Source organism: Ipomoea nil, unplaced genomic scaffold (genome assembly GCF_001879475.1).
Source record: "Ipomoea nil cultivar Tokyo-kokei standard unplaced genomic scaffold, Asagao_1.1 scaffold1043, whole genome shotgun sequence".
Lineage (NCBI taxonomy): Eukaryota > Viridiplantae > Streptophyta > Magnoliopsida > Solanales > Convolvulaceae > Ipomoea > Ipomoea nil.
The window spans coordinates 12658531-12686340 of record NW_017617471.1 but is presented as its reverse complement, the minus strand read 5'-3'; the positions used below and the strand labels follow the sequence as shown (position 1 = coordinate 12686340).

Sequence of the window (27810 nt, the reverse complement as noted above, 5' to 3'; positions counted from 1 at the left end):
TCTGACTTCCCAACAGTCTTAACAGTTTGACTATCATACTTTTTAATTGCCTACATTAGTTAGAACTTAAGAAATCCTCTATTATAATAAAGCCAAACATTTTTGGCAAAAAAAAATATATCTGTTTTCCCGCCTAGAGGGAACGACAGCGTTTGCATGAGTGGCCTATTGCCGATTTACGGGTCCACAACAGCGTAATTTTTGCGTTTAGTAATTTTTTTTTGCATGTGTAAGCCCTAATGACGTCATTCTACATTAGTTGTTGATCAGAATATTTTATTTAAATGTTGTCCAATCAAATTTTGCGTAAACGAAACCTTTTCCTGACAACTTCATTTTAAAAATTTCATTCCTATTCCCTATGCACCTAAGTTTGCTGGTGCAAAGAAACAGCCCATAAATAGATGTCCAATCAGCTTTTGCGTATAAGAAACAATTTCCTGACAACTTAAGGGTGTGTTTGGAAACCCGGAAAATGATTTCTGGAAATCATTTTCCGGGTTTTAGGTGTTTGGCTAGGCAAGGAAAATGGAAGTCAATGGAAAATAACTTGTGGTCAATGGAAAATCACTCCTATTTTCCGGAAAATGACTTCCCCTTTTTTTGGGGGGAAGTCATTTTCCATTCGTTGGTTCTCCATCATATGAAGCTCAACCTCCGTTAACACCAAAGGTCAAAAGCGAAGCTGCACCACCGGAGACCATCGCCATTGTTGGAGGTTCATCCCGCCGCCGCCGTCAATCTCTCCATTGGAGGTTCATCCCGTCACCGCCATCAATCTGCCGTCGTTCCTCGGAAGAAGAAACCCAGATCCGCCACTGCTGCCGTCGATCTGCCCGTCGTTGCTGAAGAAGACCAAGGAAGAAACTCAGGTCCGCCGCTGCTCTGCTCAACCACTGCGTCCGGCCACCACCATCGCTACTGATCGAGAAAAAAGAAAGAGGGAGACGGAGGTTCAAGGACTATTGTTTCACCGCTGAATCTGATGTCAACCACCGTCTCCGGAGAGGGAGACGAGGCCACTGGTCTGTTTGTTTGAGTACAGATAATATGCTTTCTTTTCTTTTTCACTCACTGTTTATCTTATAAATTTAATTTTGTTTGTTTTTTTTTTTTTTCGTTTGTTTGAGCCTGAAATTTCTGAGCTTTCATTATTTGAATTTGCACTTGCATTCTAGCTAATTGTATGTTTTTTATATTCTTTTGATATTCCAGTGATGTTTGTGATTTTTATTTTTTTTTTATTTTGTCATTTTCTTAATCATTTTCTAGAAAATGAACCAAACACACAAAGACAATTTTCTGTTATGTAGCCAAACACCGGAAAGGAAAATGTTTTCCGGAAAATGACTCATTTTCCAGAAAACATTTTCCAGAAGTCATTTTCCTGCTTTCCAAACGGACCCTAATTTTAAAATTTTATTTTTAAAAAGATTTCCTCTTCGTGGGGCAAAGAAACAGCCTATAAATAGAGGTTCTATGGTGAAACACTGAAACTCAGATATAGGAGTATTCACGTTCTCCATTTGAAGGACTGATTTTTTGTTCCTCATTTCTTTTGCAGAAAAAAGGGAGACTTGGGGAGGCAAAGCTTAGAATGAATACAGATGCCCAGAAAAGCTAATATTTCCCTTTTTAAGGATTTCAATGGCATACAAAGCAATTCCACTGGCCCAATGCATTAATTTCCAAGTGTTCTTATTGCCATTGACACCTGAAATTAGTAATAGCAAAGTATGATCATGATAGCAATATAACTCAAACCCAAGTAAGTACATGCCTATTCTTACATTCTCAATGCATGGTAATGTGCTCATATCTTAAATAGTTATTTTCCACTGTTGTCTCTTAGTTCCTAAATTTTATGTTCATCATATTCATGCATCTTATATGTTGATTGCATTTTATTGAAAATTATGCTATATATCAGAATATAAGAAAAGGAAATAGTATGAGAGAAGCTGATTGGACAACATTCAAATCCTTATGGAAACATATAGCTAAAAAATACCAGAAATGCAGTTCAAGAGTAAGAACACATGTATGTAAAAGTAATAATATAACATCGTGCTTATAATTGAAGCTTTGGAGCTTAGAATTACTTTTGGGACAATTAAAGCATGAAAATTTGAGAAGTGGAATTCTTAGATCCCCGATTAAAGCATATAGGCAAGTAAAATATAAAAATACAGAACCCAATAATAATAGAAATATACTATATAAAAGTTTTTTTTTTTTTCAAAAAAAGGTAGATATATAACATATTAATTTTCTGCAACCCTTGGTTTTAAGAAAAATTTTAAGATATAGCAACCTACATAAACATAATACTCATGATAATTGCAACATAATACAGATGCGTTGAATGTAGGTAAACTGAATAAGTTCAATTTCATTTTTGGACTTTCCTAGGTCTTTAGATCTGGGTTTTTTTTTTTTTTCTTTTTGCTTTTGTTCTTTTTATGTCTGTAACAAACTGGAAAAATATTATTAGAAAGAAGGATTATGTAAATAAACAAGAAAACTTAAAGATTTATTTTTTGGGAAAAAAAAACAGAATTAAGTATGTCTTTAGATTAATCCAAAAAGTCCTATATTTCTCCTTAACATATGTTTGAATTAATTTTTTTTAAAAATGTAATTTTGTATATGAAATAAAAAATTGATTTATGAATCTGGAAAAATGTATAAAAATGGAGATCACTATAGCAAAATGGTTTATTTAATTTGCCAATGTAATATTTAGTTTTCGAAAACAGGCATCTAAAAATAATGATTCATTTTTGAAACTGAATTTTTGTGAGAAGTTGTGCCTATAAATACATGTTCCATGGTGAGACCCACACATCTACATTGAAGCACAAAGAAAAGAACCAAGAAGTAATTATCATTATTCTCTTTTATATCATTTTAAAGTGGCTCTAATCCATAAAAAATTTACTGTGAACTTCCTCCAGATCATTGAAGACCCCAAAATTTCCTCTTAGGACAAAGGCCATAAATCAGAATTTCTGATTGAAAAGAGACATGCAGAAAAAGAAAAAAAAAATTAAGAAGCTTATATGTATTTGGCATACATCATAAAGAGAAGACAAGTGGGTTCATTTTTCATTGCACATGCTTCCCTTCCTTGGTGGAAGAACATGACTGCGAGAGCACCTAATGTTTTCCCATTGTATTATTTTGGTGGTGTTTGTTTAGTAATCTGGAAAAATATCAAAACATTCCTAAATGAGGCAAAATGTTGATGCCCAGTCAAGTACTTGATTTTGAAAAGATATCAAAAAATCCCTAAATAAGGCATGTATTTTAGAAAATAGGAACACAAAGATTCTGCTAAATGTTGATGCACGGTCCAAATAAATTCAAGTTCGTATAGTTCCGCTCAAGGTAAATGACAAGCTAACAATGAAAAGTTTAAAATATGGACAATAAATTAAAGAGTTATATCAAAGTTATAATAAGGAACTTAAAAACAAAAGAATTTTATTTTTGGAATCTTATCTTCAAGTTTTTACGCTGGCGACTTTTCTCGCAGGGAGCGATTTTGTGCAAGGGTTTTCCGATTTTGGTCGATTCATATTTATTCGGCCACAGATCTGCAGTATAGCCGACTATTGAATGAGAAAATGTGGATATAATCTGATAAAGTGTAGGAGGAAATACGATAGAGATGAAAACCCAAAGCTACAGAAGAAGAAACAAACGAGAGAAGGAGAGCTTAGCTTGGCCTGATGACGTGTATCGATGGAATGACGATGAGAACCCTAATTATCAACGGAAGAAGAAGAGACGAAGAGCTGAGCTGTAACGTGGATTGCAAAATGAAAATGCCAAACGTTTAGCTCATTTTATACTTAGGGTTAGGGTCAGATATACGGGTTGGGTTTTAATGTCTTTAAATTGGGTTTAGACATATGTTGGGCTAATATAAATTTTGGGTTATGAATATGTTTTGGGTTGGATCATAATATAAATTGTAAATAGGTTGGGCTACCATACACTGCCATGTAAAACTAGGGATCCTATATATATATAGGTTGGGCTACCATACACTGCCATGTAAAACTAGGGATTTTTTGTTTTTGTTTTTCAGTAAAAAGTTGAATGCACAAACATGTTGGTAATTGGTGGACGGGTGGTATGTGCATTTTATAATTCGGCGTGTGCATGATGTGAAATACGGGGGTTTTTACGTGGTTTGACATTCATTGTGAAGCTGTAATTATAATTGTAATGGGTGTGCGTGGACTACACTTGTTTGTTCAATTAGAATGAATTAGACGGTATGGGTATTATTTGGATGGTGTGTTATGGAACGTAGTATTTGTTCATTTTGGTATGTGCGTTTCTTAACGTCGGCGTGCACATGACATGCACTAGGGGGGTTTGGGTTTGGTGCGACATCCATCTTGTATTCAAACTTATTATTATAAGGGGTATGCGTGGAATGAAATTGTATGTTCAATTTGATTGAATTAGACGGTATGACTATTATTTGGATGGTGCGATATTGAATGTAGTTTTTGTTCGTTTCGGTATGTGCGTTTGTTGACGTCGGCGTGTGCATGATGTGCATAGACTACTAGGTCCTATTACTTTGAACACGCACAGACCAGAATAGCATGCACAAACATCATCCCACAGTGAGATGCACACGTCAACCGTCAACAACGCACAAACCAGAGACAACACATCCCCCAAATAAATATTTTTGCATTTCGCGAGTTAAAAAAAGATAAACATTGGATCCTTGAGATAAAATGAATCTGGAAATACGATTAAAACTCATGCTCACTCTAAGTAACAAAGATCCCTAATAAAACTCAAAAACATAAACATTATTATACCATCGACATACCAAAAACACTCGGTACAGTACAATACACAAACTGATGGGCTGCTACGCACAGACCATAAAACCAGTAAAATGCACACGCTAAGTAAAAAAACCTCATAACCAAACACAAAAACAGATACATTATACTACTAACGTCACGCCAAAATCACTCGTTCAAGAACAACGCACAAACTGAAGTCTGTATTCTTATGAAAATACAATCAAACCTGTAAAACATATAAATACCATAAGCAAACAACAAATCGCAAAACGAATGAAGTTGTATGTTAGCTTATCTTTTCCCACTGATGAGCATTATTGGATTCAGTTCAACAATAGCTTGATCTTGAGAAAGGATAGAAATCTGGTGTTCTGGAAGGCTGACCATCAATGTTCTTCACAATCTATCCCCAGGTGAAGGCATCACCATAATCAATCTCTTGCCAACCGCATTTCCCACATGATAACTCACATGGACTGGCCTCTCGTCCTCCCTAAACATGGCAGAGTACATTTTAAAAAAAAAAAAAAAAAAAAAAAACCAAAACACCAAAACCCCCCATGACCAGAAAAAAAAAATACCAGTACAAAACACCAAAAAAAAAAAAAAAAAAAAAAAAAAAAAAAAAAACCTTAACGCAAAACCCTACCCACTCTACAGCCCAACCCCCTACCCCACCACTGCAACACCCAAAACCAACCGCCTAATGCCCCCATTCCAACCCCGGCCCCCCGACCGGGAAAAGACACACCTCAACCCTCACGCCGGACACCCCCGCCGAAAATAACAAATGCGATTAAAAAAAAAAAAAAGATTCCGGCCGAAACACCGCCACAACCCCCTCCCATCAACAACCCACAAAAACTCCATGCAAAAAAACCCCCACACCGGAAACACTAACCCATCCCCGGAAACGCAGCCTTAATAATAAACATACAAAAAAAAAAAAAAAAAAAAAAAAAAAAAAAAAAAAAAAACCTAAACACACAAAACCGACGAGAACAAGGATTTACCTCGAGAAGAATTCGAATCACCTCCCTTTCGCCGATTAGAACCCCTTCAAGAAGAACCAGCCATATTAACCACCAGCCGACGCGGAAACCACCACACCGACGACGACGAGACCGGCAAACCGGAAAGTAGGAAACCCTAGCTTCGCCGAGAGGAGAATCAGAACGGACAGGAATTGAAGAGTCATGGAGAGAGAATGCTCACGTCGCTGAGAGGTGTTCTGATAGGAAATAAACTGAAAAGACACGCAAGAAAGAAAAGAAATAATAACAAGAGATTTGAGTCTTCCAAAATAATAACCAAAATGAGCAGACGAATTAAATGGCAAGTAATAATAGCAATGAGAAAAATACCAAAACACCCCTAATTACATATTAATTTCAGCAAAACGTGTGCACAAATAAAACAGATCTACACCATTAAAAACTACAAATAAACGGTCAAGATGTCGTCTCACCATTTCATTTTAATAGGGGTCTCATTGGATTCAATATCTATATATATATATATATATATATATATATATATATATATACACACAAAATGATGGCCACAAAATTTTTTCTCCAAAGTGTGAATGCATTTTGATACAAATAAGAATAACAAGTATGAATGCATTAATTGTGTGGGTAGATATATTTATACATATATTTTTTTGAAGTTATTATGTGTATTTATAAAATTTATAAATTATAAATTATATTTTATTATAACTATATCTCTATCTCTATATATATCAAAGCAAAATGAAGTAGGGAAAAAAATATTCACGCCCAAGTGTGCATACAAATGAGATTAGGAATATGAATGTTATTGTGTTCAAATTTATTGGTAAAATTTTATATTTAATATAATTAATATAATTTGTGTATATATCCATTAAAACTTCAATTGCAATTAATTTGACTCCACATATATAAAAAGAAAAAATTAGATATAAAATAAACATAGTCCTTACCTAAATAATCTTATTCAAATGAATAAGATTTTGGTGTAGATTTTCAACAAATATTGTCTATTAATTTATTTACAAATTTTATTTAAATACGTTAGCTATATAATTAAATTAGTTATTTCAAATTCAAATTCAAATAGTAATACAAGTAACAATAAATTTTAAAATCAACATAATTAAACTTTTAAAAATATTAAATACTATATATTGTATAGTTATACTTACATTTTTAATAAAACTAATTCTGAGCTGAAGGAATCAAGTTTTTCTGTTTCTACAACCATTACTTTCTTTGCTAATTTAGTGGATGTCAAAAATTTAATTGGTAAATTTGTAAAATAAATAATAGTCCGTGCATCGCACGGGACAATTACTAGTTAAATTTTAAAACATTAAACATGTTATCACAATCACAAATGCAAATACAGAAAATATATATATAAATTGAAGTGTTAGAAACTTAGAACTTAAAATACTTACTTCAAATGCTCTTTTTCTTTGACTTTTACCTAAACTTTCACTTTGCATAGATGTGACTTGAGAAACTCGTGGTTGGGAAAGAGGTGGAGCAATAATATCCGCATAACCACTAAAAAGCTTGTTCAACTTTGTCTTCAAAAGTGAAATCATTTCTTTAAGTTTAGCTGGATCACTCTGAACCTCCCCATATAAATGCTCCAATGTTACAAGCTTTATCCTTGGATCAAAAATAGCTCCAAATGCAAGCACTAGGCTATATTCACTCCAATATTTATCAAATTTGTCAAACATCTTTTTACACATTCCACTTATCAAGGCATCTTCGTTATCCAAGTTTTCTTTCAATATACTTTCAATCTTCCAAACTTGCATAAAATATAGATTTGATGTAGGATAGGAAGAACCGGAAATCAAATTTGTCACCTCATAAAATGGCTCAAGAAACTCACATATTTTCTCACCTCTTTTCCATTCTTCATTTGAAGGGCAAAATTTATACTGTCTATCATTCAATTGAAGAGAAGCAAATGCCCTTTTGTACTTAATAGCACTTTCCAACATTAAATATGTGGAGTTCCACCTAGTAACCACATCCAATCTCAAACCAATACTAGTATCAATGTTACCAACTGCACTTATACATTCTTCAAACTTCTTCATCCTACCCTCAGAACCTTTCACATATTTGACAGACTCTCTAATTTTATGCAAAGCTGAATTAACCACTTTCAACCCCTCTTGTACAATGAGATTTAATATATGGGCTGAACAACGAATGTGAAAAAACTCCCCATCACACAACAAACTATCATGCAAAGCTAATTGCTCCTTCAGAATGTTTTGCATACTATCATTACTAGATGCATTATCTAATGTCAAAGAGAACACCTTTCTTTCAATTCCCCAATCCTTCAAAAATTGAAATATTTTTGCAGATAATTCACATCTTGTGTGTGGTGGGGGCATCTTAGCAAAACAAAGTATCTTGCTATTCAATTTCCAATTCAGATCAACAAAGTGCCCAGTTAAGCAAATATATCCCTCACTAGTGCATGCAGTCCATACATCAGAAGTTAAACAAATTCTATTTTTGATATTTGCCAACACTTGTTTAAGCTTCTCTTTTTCTTGAAAATAGATCTTAGTAATGTCAGACACAAGTGTGTTTCTAGAGATACAAGGCACATCGGGATTCAAATACTTCTGCCATTTTCTAATACCATCATATTCAACAAATGCAAATGGTAAATCATGTTTGATGACTGCAGAAGCTAACAACTCCCTAGCAACATTTGGATCTACTTTCCTAGATTCAAGTTTGCCTTCATAATTAACAAACATTTGCCCAACATCATGAAACTTTAACATCCTACATGTTTCTTTGTGTCTCTTTAATGAAGAAGTCCCACTTATTTTCCCCCCAGCTTTAAATTCTTTTGAACAACCATTGCATTTTGCCCTTGAAATACCATCTTCACCAATTGGAAGCTTTGTAAAATAAGTCCACACATCAGAGGTAAATTGTTTAGACTTACCTTTCTTTGTAGAACTATCCATTCCTGGCATTCCATCAACATCATCATCGGCAATGGTATGAGCAGTTTGGTTCACATTAGTTTGGTTCAAAGACACTGAATCCATCACAAACAAACTGAAAAGTACACTGTTTTTAAAAATAAAAAAAAAAAAAAATCAGTGGGTATACAATGATTTGCTGCTCATATAGTGATATGACTTATGAGTCTTAATAAACATTAACGCCAAGCATATTGACATTTAGGTTGCTGTTTAAAGTCATTGGAACTCACTTGCTGCATAGCTTTTGGCTTTCCTTTTTTGCATTAGAAAAATGCAAATAGTAATTATGATAAGACGGTCATATATATTATCAATTTATCATATAATCATATATTCATATTATTCATATGTACAGCATAAATCATAAATTCATAATAGAATAATAGATAATAGATTAACATAGTACAATTGTTGTTTACTAGTTTGTATACTATAAAAATCAAATAAATTAAATGAAAGAAAAAGAAAAAGAAAAAAAAAAGGAAATAAACTACCTGACTGTGCGACTGTGCGTGAATTGCTGGAGCGTGGAGCGGAGGCCGCCGGACTATGCGCGCGGTGGACGGTGGTCGCCGGTTGATCGCGGTGGACGGTGGTCGCGGACTCGCGGCGGACAAGGGCTGACTGGCTGTGCGCCTGTGCGGACTTGCGAAGCGATTGGGGAATTGCGGTAAGCCGATAAATAAGCTAGGGCTTTGAAGCCTAACGCCTTTGAGTCTTTGACTTGAAAATTGAAATAAGGAATTTAGATTTAGCCTATTAGGATTTAGGAATTTAGGATTATGTTTTTTTTTTTTTTTTAAAAGGCGGGCTGGCGGGGCGGGCAAAAAAGCCCTTTTTAAAACGGGCTTCAAAACGACGAGCCCACCCCGCCCTATTGGCGGGCGGGGCGGGAAAGCCCGGCGGGCTAAGCCCATTTTGACGGCTGGAGAAACAGAATTATAATAAGATAAAATACAAAAGTTGTATACATTATTATCATATATTTAAAAAGTTAAGTTCACCACACACATTTTCATGAATGAAATATTTAACCGACCAAGGATAAATATTTTCAACATGACATTGACCAATAATCATGAGTAGTACAATGTTGTCCTCCGTACGGAATAAAACAACATCATCATGCGTTGTATTTATATTAAAATGCGTTGTTATTTCCTCTCATTGTTCTGTGAAAAAAGTTAAAGTTCTGTAAAAGTAGAGCTCTAGCTTTCGAGATCCAACTACTATTTTCAGCGTAGCATCAGCAAACTCGTCGGAATCTCTGAGGAGTGCAAACAATCTAGCTTTCTATAGAAGCGTAAGAAAAAAAAATGAATAAGTAAATAATGGTTAGAGGATGGAAGTTGAATTAGCATATTATGACGGTATATTGTTTCTCACCGCTTCGGGTATGGAGAAATCAGTATACAAAGAACGACATCGTTGTACATCAATTGAATATGCTGGGGGCAGAGCAGACTTTGCCTTCACACGTATTTGGTCTAATGTTTAAAAAAGAGTAATTAATTGTTGTGGAAATATGTAACACAAATTTTGGTGATGCATTAAACTGTAAAGTTACCTGGTTGATGTGGGCGAGAAGAAATGTGGTTCGCATTAGGGTGAAAATAAGGGTACATCTTCAACATGCCATCGAAGTTATAGCAAAATCTTTCAAAAGTGAAGAAACCCGTATGTCTAAAAAGCACGATGCATGCAGTTCTTAACGAATTCGCACTAATGAATTCAGAAATTCATGTAGTAAATTGTATGTTTTCAACAGAAACTTTCATTGCGAACGACGAACCATGTTTCAAAATCGCAGTTGTTGTGAAGTGCAGCATTAGATGTCGATACATGCATTTTGGAATTCTCTAAAAAACAAAATTAGTGAAGGTAAAAAACTAATCATATTAAAATATGAAAGAACAAAATATCGAAGTAAAAGTTGATAAAATTACCATTGTCACACGTGATCTAATTGGAATAAAAAACCATACAATAGTAGATCTAGTAATATCCGGCAAATATTTTTTATCATTGCAAGCTACAACAAAGAAAAACATAGTTATAAATAGACATTAAAAATAATACTTAAATATAAAATGCAAAAATATCAAATGACTTACGTGATGGAAGGAGAAGTGTTTGCAGGACGTGTTGTAGGATGTCGTATGTATAACACTCCGCATCTTGAAAATTTTGAAATGCAATTGGATCCGACACATTTAGTCCTAACATTTTCATATATTTTACCCATGATGGAGGTGCAAAACAAATATATTGATCTTGTGATGTATGCTCTACAATTGCATACAATAATTTCCTTCCGTTTATTGTATGTGCGAAATAACGTTTCATATTATAACGTTGTCGGTTGACGCAAAAGACCTTCGAAAATTCTACAAATATATCCATGATGGAAGAAAAATGTGTAAACTGGTAAGAAAGTTTGAAGATTTGTAAGAAATTTGGAGCAAAATTTCTATCTTCTGAACGCGACTTACAAATAGATGAAGTGTTATAAATAAATGAGTGTGGGAATATATAAGAAGCTTAAAACCCAAAAAAAAAAAAAAGGACAAAAATTTTATGACACCAAAGGAAAAGGCGGTATAGTACATTGAGACTATAACGCCTTTTCCTTTGGCGTTATTTAGTGTTTTTTTTTTCCCGTGGAAAATCAAATTCGCCTGTGTCCGTGCCGATTAAAAAATAGTTGAAACTTATACAACTAATGGTTGGTCGAAAAAAATTGTTATCATAAAAACCATCCGCATTTTCATTAAACTAATTTGTACAAGAAATGAGTTAATGTCTCTACGATTGGTAATTTAACGCCGGGCACTGGTGTGAAGCATGAGCTCGAGCCCGATATTACATACATCGTCGCATGGATCCTGTATTTCTATAGTCCATTTCGTTTCAGTATCGACGAGTTTGTCTTTGACCAGGACGCGAATCTCGCCTAGCGGAAAACGGTGGAAGTATAATGTGCTCACTTAATTGCAGTATATCTCTCAGTAAATGATTATTACACTAAGTGCAGGTCGTTGTGGGAGGAGATGAACGAGATGCGTCCTCTTCCGATCTGCAAATGCACTCTTCGTTGTTCATGCGATCTAATGGATGAGGTGAGAAAGGATCGCGAAATTGATCAGATAATTCGCTTCCTTCAAGGTCTAAACGAGGACTACAACTCACTCAAATCAAACGTCCTTGTCCTAGATCCTCTACCTGAGATGCACAAAGTGTATGTTATGGCAGAAAAATTCGAAAGGCAGCTCAACATCAACAACATGAATCTGGAGTTCAACCACGCAAATGTTGTGCAGAACAGTCATAACTCTATAGAAGAGACTGTTGCCATGGTTAACTATTACAACGACAAGAAAAACTTGAACTCAAATGGTGGAAACAGGAATGCCAAATGCACCTACTGCGACATGGTTGGACACACTGTCGAAAAATGCTACAAGAAGCACGGTTATCCACCGGGGTGGATACCGGGCTACAAGTCGAAGGGGAAACAACCTGCCATGGCGGCTGCTACAAGCTCTGAGGCTATGATCACATCTGAACAGTTGCAGAAACTCTTATCCCTGCTACAAACTCAAACGGGGCAAAATCATAACCAGGGTCCTGTCACTGCAGGTGTGTCTTTAATTCCAAGTTTGACAAACCGGACTCACATAATGAAGGCAAGTATAGCTCACATTCTCATATAAACTCTGTTAATTTGTCTTCATCTACATGGATCTTGGACTCGGGAGCCACTGATCATATAGTGTGCTCTCGTGACTTCTTTGATGATTATTATGATGTTGAAGGAACAATCGTGAACTTGCCAAATGGAGAAGGAATCACTGTAAAACACAAAGGAAATATCAGATTGGCAGATGATATATGGTTGCAGAATGCTTTACATATTCCAGAGTTTTTCAAATTTAATATTGTGTCAGTTAGTAAATTACTTCATGATTCATCTCATTCGTTGATGTTTGATTCTGGCCAGTGTCTGATTCGGAAGCTAGGGAAGATAACTGATTTTGCTAGAGAAAATAAGGGCCTGTATATGCTGCTTCAACCACCACAGATTAAATCTTGTTTGTAACAGTGTTGGGATTTAGCACAAACGATTAGGGCATTTTCCCATTAATAAAATGCACTTCATAAAGAATATAACTGCCTCACATTCCAAGTGTATGCCGTGTGATGTATGTCATTTCGCTAAGCAGAAGAGGTCACCATTTCCTCTGAGTGTTACTACAACGAATGAATGCTTCGATTTGATTCACATTGACATCAGGGGCCCGTTTTTGGTTAAATCTCTGGGGGGTGAGAGGTATTTTCTCACTATCGTGGACGATCATTCGAGATACACCTGGATCCATCTTATGAAAAATAAATCTGAAGCAAGAGTAGTAATAAAGAGTTTCCATAGGCAAGTTCAGACTCAGCATGGTGTAAAGATAAAGACAATACGTAGTGATAACGAGTTGGAGTTCAAAATGACAGAGTTCTTTGATGAAAATGGCATAATTCATCAGACATCGTGTGTTAACACACCCCAGCAAAACGCGGTGGTTGAACAAAAGCATCAACACAGCTTGAGTGTGGCTAGAGCACTTCGTTTCTAAGCCAACCTTCCCCTTGAATTCTGGGGATTATGCGTTCTGTATGCTACATATATCATCAATAGGCTTCCATCTCCGGCTACTGAGTGGATGAGCCCTTACCAGAGATTACATAAGAAGGCACCAAACCTTGACAACATGAGGGTGTTTGGTTGTTTAAGCTATGCAACCACCCTTCTTACATCCCGTCACAAAATGGCACCTCGTAGCAGACGTTGTGTCTTTATTGGAAAACCAGCAAATACCAAGGGTTATTTGTTATATGATTTGCAGGACAAATCCACATTTATATCAAGAGATGTGATTTTTTATGAAAGCTGCTTTCCTATGGCTAATAAGGTTTTTCATGACAACTCACAGATGCTCAACCCGTCCTTACCAAATATCTCCAGTCATGAGGAGTTCAGCCTTTCTGACTTCAACCATGAGCACAATGAACGCATGCATGGTACAAATGATAATTGCAGCGAGGGATCTTCTTACAACATGAGAAGAAGTCCACTTGTGTTTGAAAATCCGACGGGTGAGTCTCTTGAATCAACCATTCACCATCATGATGAAGCCAGTAGCAACAGCAACCAGTCTTCACCCCACACAACCCATGGTGAAGTGTCCAGAGCAGATCTAAACAATGTTAACGCCAGGAGGTCAAGTAGACAACGAAATGCGCCAACAAAACTCCTTGATTACTACTGTGACAATGCTATAAGCCATAGAACTTCCCCACATTCTTTATCAAAGGTAATATCTTATGCCACTTTCACTCCTGCGCACAAGATGTTTTCCTTTGCAGTTCCATCAATCAAGGCTCTCCAAGAAAATCAAACCTGGAAGTTAACTGATCTCCCCCCAGGCAAAACACCAATAGGGTGTAACTGGATTTTTAAAGTCAAGATGAAATCTGATGGCACAGTAGAACGTCACAAGGCGAGACTCGTGGTGAAAGGCTATACACAACAATTTGGTGTGGACTATCTTGAAACATTCTCTCCGGTAGCTAGATTGACCACAATTCGAACACTATTGGTTGTAGCTGTGTCCAACGATTGCAACATCTATCAAATGGATGTCAACAACGCCTTCCTCCATGGTGACTTGAATGAAAAGGTTTACATGGTTCTACCTCCTGGGTTCCAAAGTGAGAAGCCAAATCAAGTTTGTAAATTGCTAAGATCTTTATACGGCCTTAAACAAGCTAGTCGTCAGTGGAATGAGAAGTTGAGTTCGGCTCTAATACAAATCGGTTTTCAACAGTCTAAATCCGGACCTTCTCTGTTTACTAGAGGTGTAGCTGATAGCTTCATTGCATTATTGGTTTATGTCGATGACATAATCGCTGCTAGCCTCAGTATTCATGCGATCAACTCTGTTAAAGGATTCCTAGATGACGCATTCAAGATTAAAGACCTGGGGCCAATAAGCTATTTTCTGGGAATTTTAACACGCAAAGTGGATAGTGGTCTAAACTTATGCCAACAAAAATTTGCCTTAGACATCCTAGATGAGGCAGGATTCCTTGAATGTAAGCCTGCAAATTCCCCTATGGCTCAAGGTCTGAAGCTTTCGCATGATGATGGCACACCCTTGGCTGACCCAGTAGCTACAGAAGATTAGTAGGAAGAATGCTATATATCACAGCCACAACACCAGATATAGCTTACTCTATCCAACAATTAAGTCAGTTTGTGGATTGCCCCACTGACAAGCATATGCTAGCTGCACATCGCATACTGAGATACATCAAACAATCACTAGGACAAGGACTGCTGTTCCCCAGAGCTTCATCTAAGAGTGTTCTCAGATTCGGATTGGGTAGCCTGTTGTGAGAGTCGGAAATCCATTACTGGCTATTGTGGCAATGCTCTTATCTCATGGAAATCAAAGAAGCAGAGCACAGTTTCAAGGTCATCATCACAGGCTGAGTATAGAGCATTAGCCGCCACCACCTGCGAAATACAATGGCTTGGGTATATTCTAAGATACCTGCATGTTGAGATGAATAAGCCAGCTACGCTGTTTTGTGATAGCAATTCCGCCATAGCCATTGCTGAGAATCACGTGTTCCACGAGCGTACCAAGCACATCGATATAGACTGTCATATTGTGAGAGAAAAACTCCAAAAAGGTTTGATTAAGCTACTGCCTGTTTCAACTTCAAATCAAGTAGTTGATGGCTTCACCAAGCCACTTGCCACCCAACAATTCTGCCAGTATATTTCTAAGCTGGGCATACAAAATCTATACGCTCCAGCTTACGGGGGGTATTAGATCAAGAAAGCGAAGCTTAGCTGAGGAGAGAAAAGTATTTTCTTCTTAGAAGTTGGTTACAACTGCCTTTGGCGCCATCCATGTATTCATACTTAAGCTTTCCATTTCTGCTTATAACAAGATGAATTGATTCTTTCCCTTAAACTTCTTTTCTTCTCATCCAGAATGCTCTTTACGTTTTCCTTCTGCTCACACCATTAGCCAACATTCCATCAGGGCCGAAATAGGAAACTTCCACGCAAAACATTCCAAATTTCTCGCCCAGCCCACTCGACATCTCGACGAGTAGAGTTTGACGTCGTATTTCAGAACTCCTCGGTTGGGCATCTCGACGCGTCAAGTCTTCGGCTGGAAACTCGAAACACCTACTGGGATTTCCCGATGCGTCGAGTTTTCTGATATTCAACGGCTCGGCTACTAGACTAGTTCGACGCGTCGAGCCTGATTCTCGACGCATCAAATGTTCTGTTTTAGCACTCCAACTCTGTTTTGACTCCAAACTTGTCCTAGAATTTCCATTGCCTTTGCAATTGATCTACAATGGTTTCAAAACACTAACAAACACCGTAAAACATTCAAAACAAGTGTAATAAATGTATTGAAATTTCATTCTCGATGGACATAACTTACATTTGGAGAGCAATAACTAATCTTTGAACATTTTGTTAGGAAAGATGAACAAGTCGATTTTAACCACAAAATAATATATATATATATATATATATATATATATATACTAGTTTTACACACGTATTGCGCGAATGAGTTAATTGCCAATGTTTATAATTAAATAAATATTTGAAAGTATATAAATGCAAGATTATATATGAGAAGTTCATACATAAGTAATTTAATGTCAAATTTGTTTATTTAAATATGTAACTCATAGTATATGAATACAATGTAATATATGAGATTCATTATAATTGTTACTAATTTTTTTTTAAAATAATAATCAAGTATTTTTGTTGCAAAGGGTTCAAATATATTTAATGAATGCACATATATACAAGATCAATGAATGAATCAATGATACCAGTCCTTTAGGTGTTTTAATTTGCTCAGTGTTCATTTAGTTCAACCATTATTGTTGAATAAATTAGTATGGATAAAGAAATTTCTAATCTAAGGAATTTAGATGAAGTAGTAAAAATTTAAAAATTTTAATTATAATGTAACCCAAAGATATTGGACGATTGGTAAATATGATGTAACCCAAAGATCAAAATACTAAAGAAAGTGTTTAGTTATTCAACAGTTTGAAGTAACAATTTGTTCCAAGCCACTGAAAATACAAACATTGCAATTTACAATACTTTCAATTAGCGTTTTTAGAATGATTTTCCCAAAACACCTCTATATTAATATATTTAAAACAAGAAGAAGAATAAGTTAAAACTTTAGAGCCAATTCGAGTCCTTGAATAACAAGAGCCAGTTTCGCTGGCTCACTGCTTGTCCATCAATGAATGGACAAACTTATTTTTAAATTGGAGCCTTAAGGCTCCTTTTATAGGAGCTCCCATGCCACTTTTCCCACCGATGTGGAAAAGTGGCAAAACTAAGGGGAGCCGAATGTTCGGCTCCCCATATGTTTTTTTTTTTTTAATAAAATTTTATTTCTTTTATTAAATTATTATTATTATTATTATTATTATTATTATTATTATTATTATTATTATTATTATTATATGGATACCTTTAGGTCATTTTACATGTTAATCTAAACAGCTAATTTTTTTTTAAATATCTTTTTACCAACCATTGATATAATTCGATGGTCAAACAAGGACATTGCGAGATAGTTTCCCACTTCAATTTGTTGTGTGATTTGAATACTCTCTTTGTCAACAAATCCCTCAAGTAGTTAATATGATTGGCTTAATTATATTTTTAAAATTTTTTCATGGTATTAATAAAATACTTGGTAAATAAATATATAACATTATTTTGTATTATAACTTTGATATTTAATTAATTAAAAAATAGTGCACAAAAAAGATAGTAGACAATGTAGTGAATATAATCAATTGATGAATTTGAATGTAAAGAATTTTTACATTGGAGAAAAATAAAGACAATATAACTAATGAAATTAGTTCTCTTAATTAATTTATTGATAATGAATAATTTTTTTTGAATAAAGACATTGTAGGGACAATGTCGCGAATATAATCCATTGATAAATTTGAATGTAAAGAATTTTTATATTGGAGAAAAATAAAGACAATATAACTAATGAAATTATTTCACTTATTTAATTTATTGATAATGAATAATTTTTTTTTTGAATAAAGGCATGGTAGACAGATAATTCTAAATTAAAGAAATGCATATTTTTTATTTTTTGTTGTAGCTACTAAATTATTATTTAATTTAATAAGAGTATTAATTATGCCAACTTTGATTGATATGTGGTTCGAACCTAAGACCTTTCTTATTGAAATCAATGAGTAAGTTAACAGTGAACTAACAGAAATTAACGGAGAAGATAATATTTAACGAAAAAGTTAACGGATGATCATATAATTAAGAATAAATTAGGAACTATCAATGAAAAATTAAAATCTGATCAATCTGAGCTATTCATTTGATTAACAAATTTGACCGTCTTTTTTTTTCTACCCATTATAGGCCTAACTCTCTTGGGCTCTTATTAGTATACTAGTTTTTTTACGCGTATTACGCAATTGAGATAATGCCCAATGTTTTTTTTTTTTTTTTAAATAAGTACTTTAAAGTATATCAAAGCAAGATTATATTGGAATTGTTCATGCATAGATAATTGAATGTTAAATTTGCGTATTTAAATAGGCAATTCTAAGTTTACAAATGCAAGATAATATAGTCAAGATTTATTATAATAGTCAATAAAATAATTGTATAGGTATGGTTGAAACCAAATACGGGACAAAAGGGAGAGCAAATAAAAATTAGGGCATAAAATATTAAATATATACTAATATTAAAGAGCTAACTGCTGATTGCCAAACAAGGATATTGCGAGATAGCTTCCCACTTCAATTTGTTGTGTGATTTGAATACTCTTTTTGTCAATAAATCCCCAAGTAGTTGATATGATTGGTTTAATTATATATTTTTTTATTTTTTAAAAACAACAATAGTAATAATAATAATAATAATAATAATAATAATAATAATAATAATAATAATAATAATAATAATAATAATAATAATAATAATAATAATAATAATAATAATAATAATAATAATAATAATTATTATTATTATTATTATTATTATTATTATTATTATTATTATTATTATTATTATTATTATTATTATTATTATTATTATTATTATACCCTTAGGTCATTTTACATGTTAATCTAAACAGTTAATTTTTCAAAATATCTTTTTACCAACCGTTGATATAATTCGCTAGTCAAATTCGCTAATATAATCCGCTAAGTGCTGATTGGGTCGTTATATTGTGGGCCGCGATGCACTACGATCACAACGGCGTCGTTTCTTTAAGTAAACAAAAGGCGCGTCGTTAGTGTTAACGGAGCGCGCATTTTTTTGTATGTTAATTACCAACTGACATTACATTATATCTAAATCGACACTGCCTCACCTATTATTTTTATATTATCAAATGAAACTGCAGTTATATCAAAACGATACTATAGTTGTGGTGAAATGAAATTGCAGTGTATATAAAATGAAACTGAATAACATTTCACATATTTGAGTGTATATTGTACAATGAAGCTGTAATTATATCAAAATAATCATGTAGTTGTGTTTTAATAAATCTATAGTGTATATAAAATAAAATTAAATAAAATTTTCACATATTTGAGTCAATAAATATCGAATGAAACTGTAGTTATATCAAAATGAAACTGTAGTTGTGTTGAACTGAAACTGCAGTGTATACAAAATTAAACTGAATAATAGAGTTACTTTTTGCGGAAGGATGCGGAACGGCGGGAAACGAATGCCGTTTCTTTTCATTAAACAAAACGACGTCGTTTTGATGCGCGGTGCATAATCGATTATGCACCACGGTGCATGATATAATTTGCCCTGCTGATTGTCAAACAAGGACATCGCGAGGTAGTTCTCACTTCAATTTGTTGTGTGATTTGAATACTCTCTTTGTTAACAAATCCCTCAAGTAGTTAATATGATTGACTTTATTAATTATATTTTTTAAATTTTTCATGGTATTAATAAAATACTTGGTAAATAAATATATAACATTATTTTGTATTATAACTTTGATATTTAATTAAAAAACAGTGCACAATAAAGATAATAGACAATGTACTGAATATAATCAATTGATGAATTTGAATGTAAGGAATTTTTAAGGTGGTCTCTCAGCCACTCGGCTTTTTGCCCAACTAGATCAAGAGGTATAAATTCATTCTCCATTGTTGATCTAGCTTATACAAGTCTGTTATGTCTATCTTAATATAGACTTCCACCATGTCTAAGTCTATTTCACCATAGACTTTTAACTCTGACAAGTCTAATCGCATTATAGTTTTTTATGTCTTGTCAAGTCCATGTCAATATAGACTTTTAACTCTATCAAGTCTATCTCAGTATAGACCACCTTTAAAGGCTTATAGAGTAGTTAAGTACATAAATTAGTTGTAAGTCTTTTCTTTCTATCATAGGCATTGTTCTTTGCAATGCAAATGACAGTTTGTGAATCACAATGTATATGTAGTGAAGGTGTTAGCTAGACACCCCCAAAACTCCACGTTTATCAACATATTTCTTAGCCACTCAGCTTCTTGGGATAACCCCATTATCTTTCATAAGAGGCGGTTAGCCCTTTTCTACTCAAGTTAGGGATCTCTTTAGATTTACCTCAACATAGACCATCCCAATTGAGTATAAGTCACCAAGAGCACTTTGTACTCATGTCATTATGCGGTGAATTCATTAGGTTTGTCTCAACAAACCATCCTTTCTCAAAGAGTTATGAATTCATTAAGAGCTATAGCTTAACCTCACAAGTACACACACTGTCGGAATGACCAACTAGTGTACTATTTTGTAACTCTTTTCATGGCTTCGTTTGACCACAGAAGTGGGATCCACCACGAATTCATTACCACTTGGACTTTAAGTCCTTCCAATGAGTCAGCGACTAATCCTCATAATTAGCCCTCAAGTAAGTTGATTCTATTGACCAAACTTACATGCACTTTGACGAGTACTTTGTTTACTCGTAAATAATCCCTTGATATTTTCATGTTTAACATGAAACATTCTCTTTCATCATTATTCTCAGTACCACAGAGAAACTTTTGACGAGAATATAAGGAGTTTATTACCCCCACAATGCAACACTTACAAATATTTGTTGTCAAATGTATTTGATCTCTTGCCCAGACTGATCTTTGGTGTCCAACATTAGCTCCTTTGTAGACTGAGTTTTGCCGATTTGCTTTGTGGAGCATTCTAGAAGCTTCGCACTCTGCCTGATACAAGCTCAACAGTTGAATATATTTCAACAAACTTGGTTATCTCAATTGATCACAATTACCCTTTAATTAGGAATTATAGGTATTTCAATATGACTCAACCAAGAGTTTAAATAATATATATATATATATATATATATATATATATATATATATATATATATATATATATATATATATATATATATATATATATATATATATATATATATATATATACACAAACGCTCATTGTTATTAGTAAGCCATAGAAATAATGTTGTCCACATGCTACATCAAGTTGAACAACATAATCACAAATTTCACATCATATTCTTATAAGAAATTAATGTTATACACAAGGAATATATTCGAGCTCATATTTATTCGGAAATATCTCTCAACAATGAGACTTCAGAGTTGCCACTTGCACAATTTTTCATTCCCTTGAGAAAATTAAAACTCATATAAAGCATTCATAGGATGCAGATCAATATTACTATTGCAGTACTTCAACAATTTCTATTGCAAGGCTTTGATTAACAACATATGAGAGTCAACCTCATTTCAGGTGAAGATCAAGTGGCGCTCTAACTAGCCTGCATGATCAACACCTTACTTCTTAAAACTCCCAGGTCGAGTGGTGAAACCGAAGTTTTCTTAAAAACCATCTTCCTAGACAGAGTATTCAAGAACAATGACTTTTCCATGCTACCACCATAAATGTGAGTAAAGCCTTTGAAATTAAACTCAGTACACAATTTAAATATTTAAGATTACGTGACTGTAATATAATATGTTTCTCATCAAATAGTGCAATGTTTGTAACATATCTACAATAATAACACATAATGTTGTAAATTGACATGTGCATAAGTACACAATTTATAGGCTTTATATCATATTGGTGATTTAATCACTTAGCAGTAGTGTTAAATCATCACTTCTAACACAACAAATTCATAAAGCTCATACATGTGAATAATAACAATTCACTTATCTTTGTGTACACCGCTGTTAATTTTCTATATAATATTCAAAACACTCACCATACAAAATATGGAATGGTGATTTCTAAAATGCTTGTCACAATATATATTTCACGTTTAACATGCTCTCAAAAGATAATAATCAATTGAATTCAAAGATATAGGCAAACCATCTTCTAAATTATGTCATTATGATAATTTTAAGGGACATGGTCAATGCCAATAATATATGACTACTAATGCTCAAGACAATCATTTACATATGATAGTCTATTATCATATAAGTATGCATGTGCCATATTAAAATATGAGGAGGCAAATCTCATTGGCAAGACTGAGCTATGCAAAGAGTATACATGAATAATGACTCTTCAACTCCATGCTACAAACAAATTGCAACCAAAGACTTTGATATGTACTTATTATATCTTTATACAAATAATTTTAGTACATGATTCAAATCTTTAAAACCATGTGACAAGGATATATAATTATCATATTCAATTTGAAGGAACAAATAACCCCCACTAATAAATTAATCATGCATCACTTAAATTTATGTTCCCCAGTTATCTAACGCATAATCACTTTTTGATCTCATTTTGTGAAGAACATCATATATAACATTTTCGAACAACTCTAAATCCAAGAAACACATGCCTACACATAGACATAGCAATATGCATGAGATATTGATCATCAAGATTAACCATTTATATCTTGGATGTTAAGAGTGAGAGAGCATGTTTAAGTAATATAATGATCTTGCTATTTCAATTCTTCAAGACCAATATGCTATAAAAGATATTTATGTGATATATCATCATCGTAACTATAACTGCTTACACTTTAAATTCAAGAGCACAAGATTTAATAATGACTAAGTCATAATATATACAGAATATTAATCATTTTGTGTGCTGAAAAACATGTAGTTAATTATCTCTTAGTTATGTCAATCCTCATGTTGTGCACACTGAATAGAACGAACCAAAAGATCAAATATAATGTGGTGATGACGCATGAAAATATTTCTAACACCCATTAAAAGAATTAACACATACACATGTATTAAAGAAATAATACTTAGCTCAGAGTTCGACAGACTTGAAGTGGATCATCATCTTAATCGCCTACCAGCGGTAGTTCAGACCGGTGAGAGGTTCGGGCTTGGCGAGGTCAGAGGAGGTTTAGATCCGAAGGTCGACATGATAACTTAAGCACAAATATTTGCTTTTAACTGTTCAAAAATTGGTCAGAATATGTCGTAGATCTAGGCTACTGTTTATATAGGCTGAGTATAGAAGAAATCCTAAATTAATCGGTGACGTGCGCAAGACACTGCCTTAAAAGCAAATATTGCCCGGAGACTGTAATAGTCTTACCGGTTGCTTTCGACCAGTTAACACCGAAGCTCAGGATTGCAGAAGAGAAGAAGAGAAGAATGTATTGAGCGTTTAGAGCTCAGGAGGAGCATGGTATTTATAGCTATAGAATTACCTGCTCCTCCTCTCTTAGCCATTCAATTTCCACTAAAATAGGGGAATGGTGGAGAGGACCACATTTGTAGGAGTTAAACCTCACTCCACAATTTATTGTGGATGGAAATAATCCACACTTATTTGGGTGTTATTCCCAACATAGCTCAGTTCCGTCTCCTTTGCATGCGGATGTATCTGTTATTAACGTATGGTCTCCGCCTCCTATTGGTTCCCTATCTTGTTCTGTTGATGCGGCAGTTTCGGCATTTGGTGTTGGTGCGGGTATGGTTCTTCGTGGGAGTGAAGGTAGGTTTCTAGCGGCTCATGCTTCTCGTTTGCAATGTGGGTTAGATCCTTACCTTGCTGAAACGCTAGCGGTGGAGGAGGTTGCGCTCTTACTTAGCTCAAAGGTCGTGGGGATAATCACATTATCATGGAGTCCGATTGTATGAATTTCTGTAATGGTTATAATTCTTCGCATGTCGATTATTCTTATGTTGGTAGTTTTATCAAGCAATGTAAATCAATTGCTATCGACATTGGGGATGTTAAGGTCTGCCATGTTCGGAGGTTAACGAATCAGGTAGCCCATGTGTTAGTACAGGGCGAGTGTTTCTATGTCTGTCTTGGGTCTTAGAACTCTGTTCCTCTGGGATGTATCTCGAGGTTATTATGATTTGGTTTAATGAAAGGTTCCTTTTATTTCAAAAAATTAAAAAAAAAAAAAAATATCGCCTTAATTAAACTTGGTGAGATTTGAACAGAAATATTTATAAGTTATGTATTTGGTTTTTAAAACAAAAAGCAAAAGTCGTTGTAGTATAGTGGTGAGTATTCCCGCCTGTCACGCGGGTGACCCGGGTTCGATCCCCGGCAACGGCGAGTTTTGTTTTGTTGTTTTAATATGAACAAAAATATATATACCAAAAGAAGATTCCGACCTGCCGAATTCGAACCAGCGACCTAAGGATTTACAGCACTCACTACAGTCCTCCGCTCTACCAACTGAGCTAAGGTCGGGTTTATAGTTAGCAAACGAACTGGTTATTATTTATCGCCGAATCAATGGCTTCAAGGTGCCAACATAAGGAAAATTAAAACTTTACTCTTAAATTTGGTCTCTTGAATACTTAGGGTGTGTTTGGTTTAAACATGGGAATTGAAATGAGAATGAATAAAGGTTTTAAAAATACAAATCAAGCTAATTGATTCTAATATGATGATATTTAAAGCACAATATGAACAAAAATCTAAAAGCACTAATTCTATGTAGTAATGAGGCAACAAAATGAGAAGGCGATGCAATGATGAAAGATAAGGGGAATGATACTTGATTTAAATTAGGTAGTGAGTTTTTAATTATAGGGGTAATCAAATCCTATTCATGTGTTTTAAGCAATCGTTATGCCATGGAACCGTGTTCACCATTTAATGCATGACTTTTTTTTTTTTTTTTTCTTAATGACGGTTCCAATGGTGTTAGTACACCATTATCTTTTTTTTTTTTTCTTAATTAATTGCATGACTTTTCTTCTTCATTTTCACATTTCGCGATTTCACTTTAATTTGAGGTGAACAATGATTTCTGATATTCATAAATTATGAATTCATGCATGCACATTCACTTTGGGACCATGCCTACACATTCCCGTCCGAAATCACGAACATTCATAAATTATGAATCCATGCCTGCACATTCACTTTGGAACCATGCCTACACATTCCCGTCCGAAATCACGAACATTCATAAATTATGAATCCATGCCTGCACATTCACTTTGGAACCATGCCTACACATTCACTTTGGAACCATGAGATTATGACTTTTCTGTTATAAGATTATGAATTTTCAGTTATGAGATTATGAATTTTCTGTTATGATATTATGAATTTTCTGTTATGAAATTATGAATTTTTTGTTATGAGATTATGAATCTACATTACATTCATAATCTCATAACAGAAAATTCATAATTTAATACATCTTTTACTTTTATGCGATTATGAATTTTCTGTTATGAGATTATGAATTTATATTACATTCATAATCTCATAACAAAAAATTCATAATTTGATCAAACGCGCGCCGTTAACTCCACATCCGCGATTTTTATTTTATTTTATTTTATTTGCGTAAAAACGACGTCGTTTGGACTTGTGTTCACCATTCACAGTGAACACGTTTCCAGGGCATAATTTGCGTGTTTTAAGGGTCACACACTCAAACTTCTGTGGGACCGTCTCACGAATCCTTATCCGTGAGATGGGTCGAATTAGGCCAGATCAATATGCAAATATAATATTTAATCAGGAATAAAATGTTTGTTACTTATAAGGAAAAACATAATATTTTGAAAGACAAATGTAATACTTTTATATTTTGATGTAAAAGTATTAATTTTTCATCAAAAGTATTATACATTTTTTTCCTTATTAGTAATGTTGCACTTATAAAGGAAAATGTAATACTTTTGATGAAAAATGTAATACCTTTACATCAAAATGTAAAAATATTACATTTTTCCTCAAAAGTATTATATTTTCTCATATAAGTAATAAACATTTTTAGTATTACATATTTACATTTGCTAGTATAACTTATAATCTAAAAACATAATAAGTGCCAATACAAGTTATGTCCTTGATTTTTGTCCCTTTTTTATATGCTAATAAATATATACATTTTGCTTTAATTGTTGTACATTTGATTTGTATTGGACAAAATCACCCTTACACCATTATAACACCGTTAGTATATTTAATATATCCACCAATCTTACCATACACCTACATCTATCATATCTTTTTCCTATTTTTATTTATCATTTTATTAAAATTATCATATAACAATTAATTTAATTATAAATTATATTTTAATTAAATATTTATATGAATATTAAATTTTATATATATATATATATATATATATATATATATATATATATATATATATATATATATATATATATATATATATTGTTTTGATCACTATATTCAAATATATGATAATTTAAAAGTATCATCACTTTAAAGAATTGCGAAACATAATTTTAACTAATTTTTTTAAAGTTTGTTACTTAACAATATTTTAATATTGGGCATAGGTTTTCGCGCATCGCGCGTACAAAATGCTAGTAAGACTATAAGTGTTAAAAACTAAAAAGTAAAAGAAAAATTATTATGTAAAGAAAAAATTAGAAGAGATAGGCATAAAGTTTTATATACCTTAGAATTTTTAGGAAAAGAGAAATAAAATTATTGAAATAGCACAAAGGGCGTTATAGCTCCACTAGGCTCGAACTCGCAATCTCCTATATGAAAGTCCAATCCAGATGCTATTAGACCACAAAGTCTTGGTAAATAGGCAATTTATATCCTACACCACGGCGCACGTTACACTGTGCGCCCAGATGCAAAACAACGTCGTTTTAATTATTATTATTATTATTTTTAAATTTCCCGCCCCAGTGTATGTCAGTTATTTTTTCTTTAAAAAAAAACCCCTGTTCAAAAATGTACATAATGTTATACTAGAATACACATAATTGTATACATGAATATACATAATTATATAACAAAATATACATACTCTTTTTAAAAGATAATACACATAATCTAACATAATACATAATAAACATAAACTTTTAACATAATACACATCAACTCTTAACATAATACACACAAATTTTCTGATTCGGATGTACATAATTATATAAAAAGAATGTACATAATTATATAAAAAATGTACATAACTGTATGAACAAATATACATAATTGTATGAACAAATATATATAATTATGTGAACAAATATACATAATCACATCAACTTTCTACCGCGCCTCCCAAAACGACGGCGTTTTGGGAGGCGCGCGGCGCACAATGCTACGCGCGCCGTGGTGTAGGGTATAACGATTGTGGTAAATCAATCGTTATGCACTGGACCCGTGTCCAGCTTGCAAGCTGGACACGGGTAACAGTGCTAACGGCACTGTTAACTTTTTTTTTTTTTTTTTTTTTTTTTTCAATTTCAGACTGTTTTGTTATAGGAGTATATATTCATAATTTTATTACTATATGTTAATAATTATACATTCATAACTCCATAACTGTACATTCATAACTCTATAACTGTACATTC

The 27810-nt window shown here is 33.6% G+C and overlaps 1 protein-coding gene, 1 long non-coding RNA gene and 2 other non-coding genes across 4 annotated transcripts; 1 reads left to right on the top strand and 3 right to left on the bottom strand.

The window, feature by feature from the left end:
* Nucleotides 1-1504: 1504 nt before the first annotated feature.
* Nucleotides 1505-3498, bottom strand: LOC109181057. The gene is made up of 2 exons (XR_002054158.1): nucleotides 3078-3498; nucleotides 1505-1714 (listed from the first exon to the last, which is right to left on the bottom strand). It is a non-coding gene; the product is annotated as an uncharacterized LOC109181057 (long non-coding RNA).
* Nucleotides 3499-5863: 2365 nt separating this feature from the next.
* On the bottom strand, nucleotides 5864-7606 carry LOC109181056 (zinc finger BED domain-containing protein DAYSLEEPER-like). The gene is made up of 2 exons (XM_019330813.1): nucleotides 7288-7606; nucleotides 5864-6087 (listed from the first exon to the last, which is right to left on the bottom strand). Exons 1-2 carry the CDS (start codon nucleotides 7588-7590, stop codon nucleotides 5920-5922), a joined length of 471 nt encoding a protein of 156 aa, XP_019186358.1. The 5' UTR covers nucleotides 7591-7606; the 3' UTR covers nucleotides 5864-5919.
* A 16875-nt stretch (nucleotides 7607-24481) lies between these two features.
* TRNAD-GUC lies at nucleotides 24482-24553 on the top strand. Its single transcript has one exon. It is a non-coding gene; the product is annotated as a tRNA-Asp (tRNA).
* A 53-nt stretch (nucleotides 24554-24606) lies between these two features.
* TRNAY-GUA lies at nucleotides 24607-24691 on the bottom strand. The gene is given in 2 exon segments: nucleotides 24607-24642; nucleotides 24655-24691. It is a non-coding gene; the product is annotated as a tRNA-Tyr (tRNA).
* Between the last annotated feature and the right edge of the window lie 3119 nt (nucleotides 24692-27810).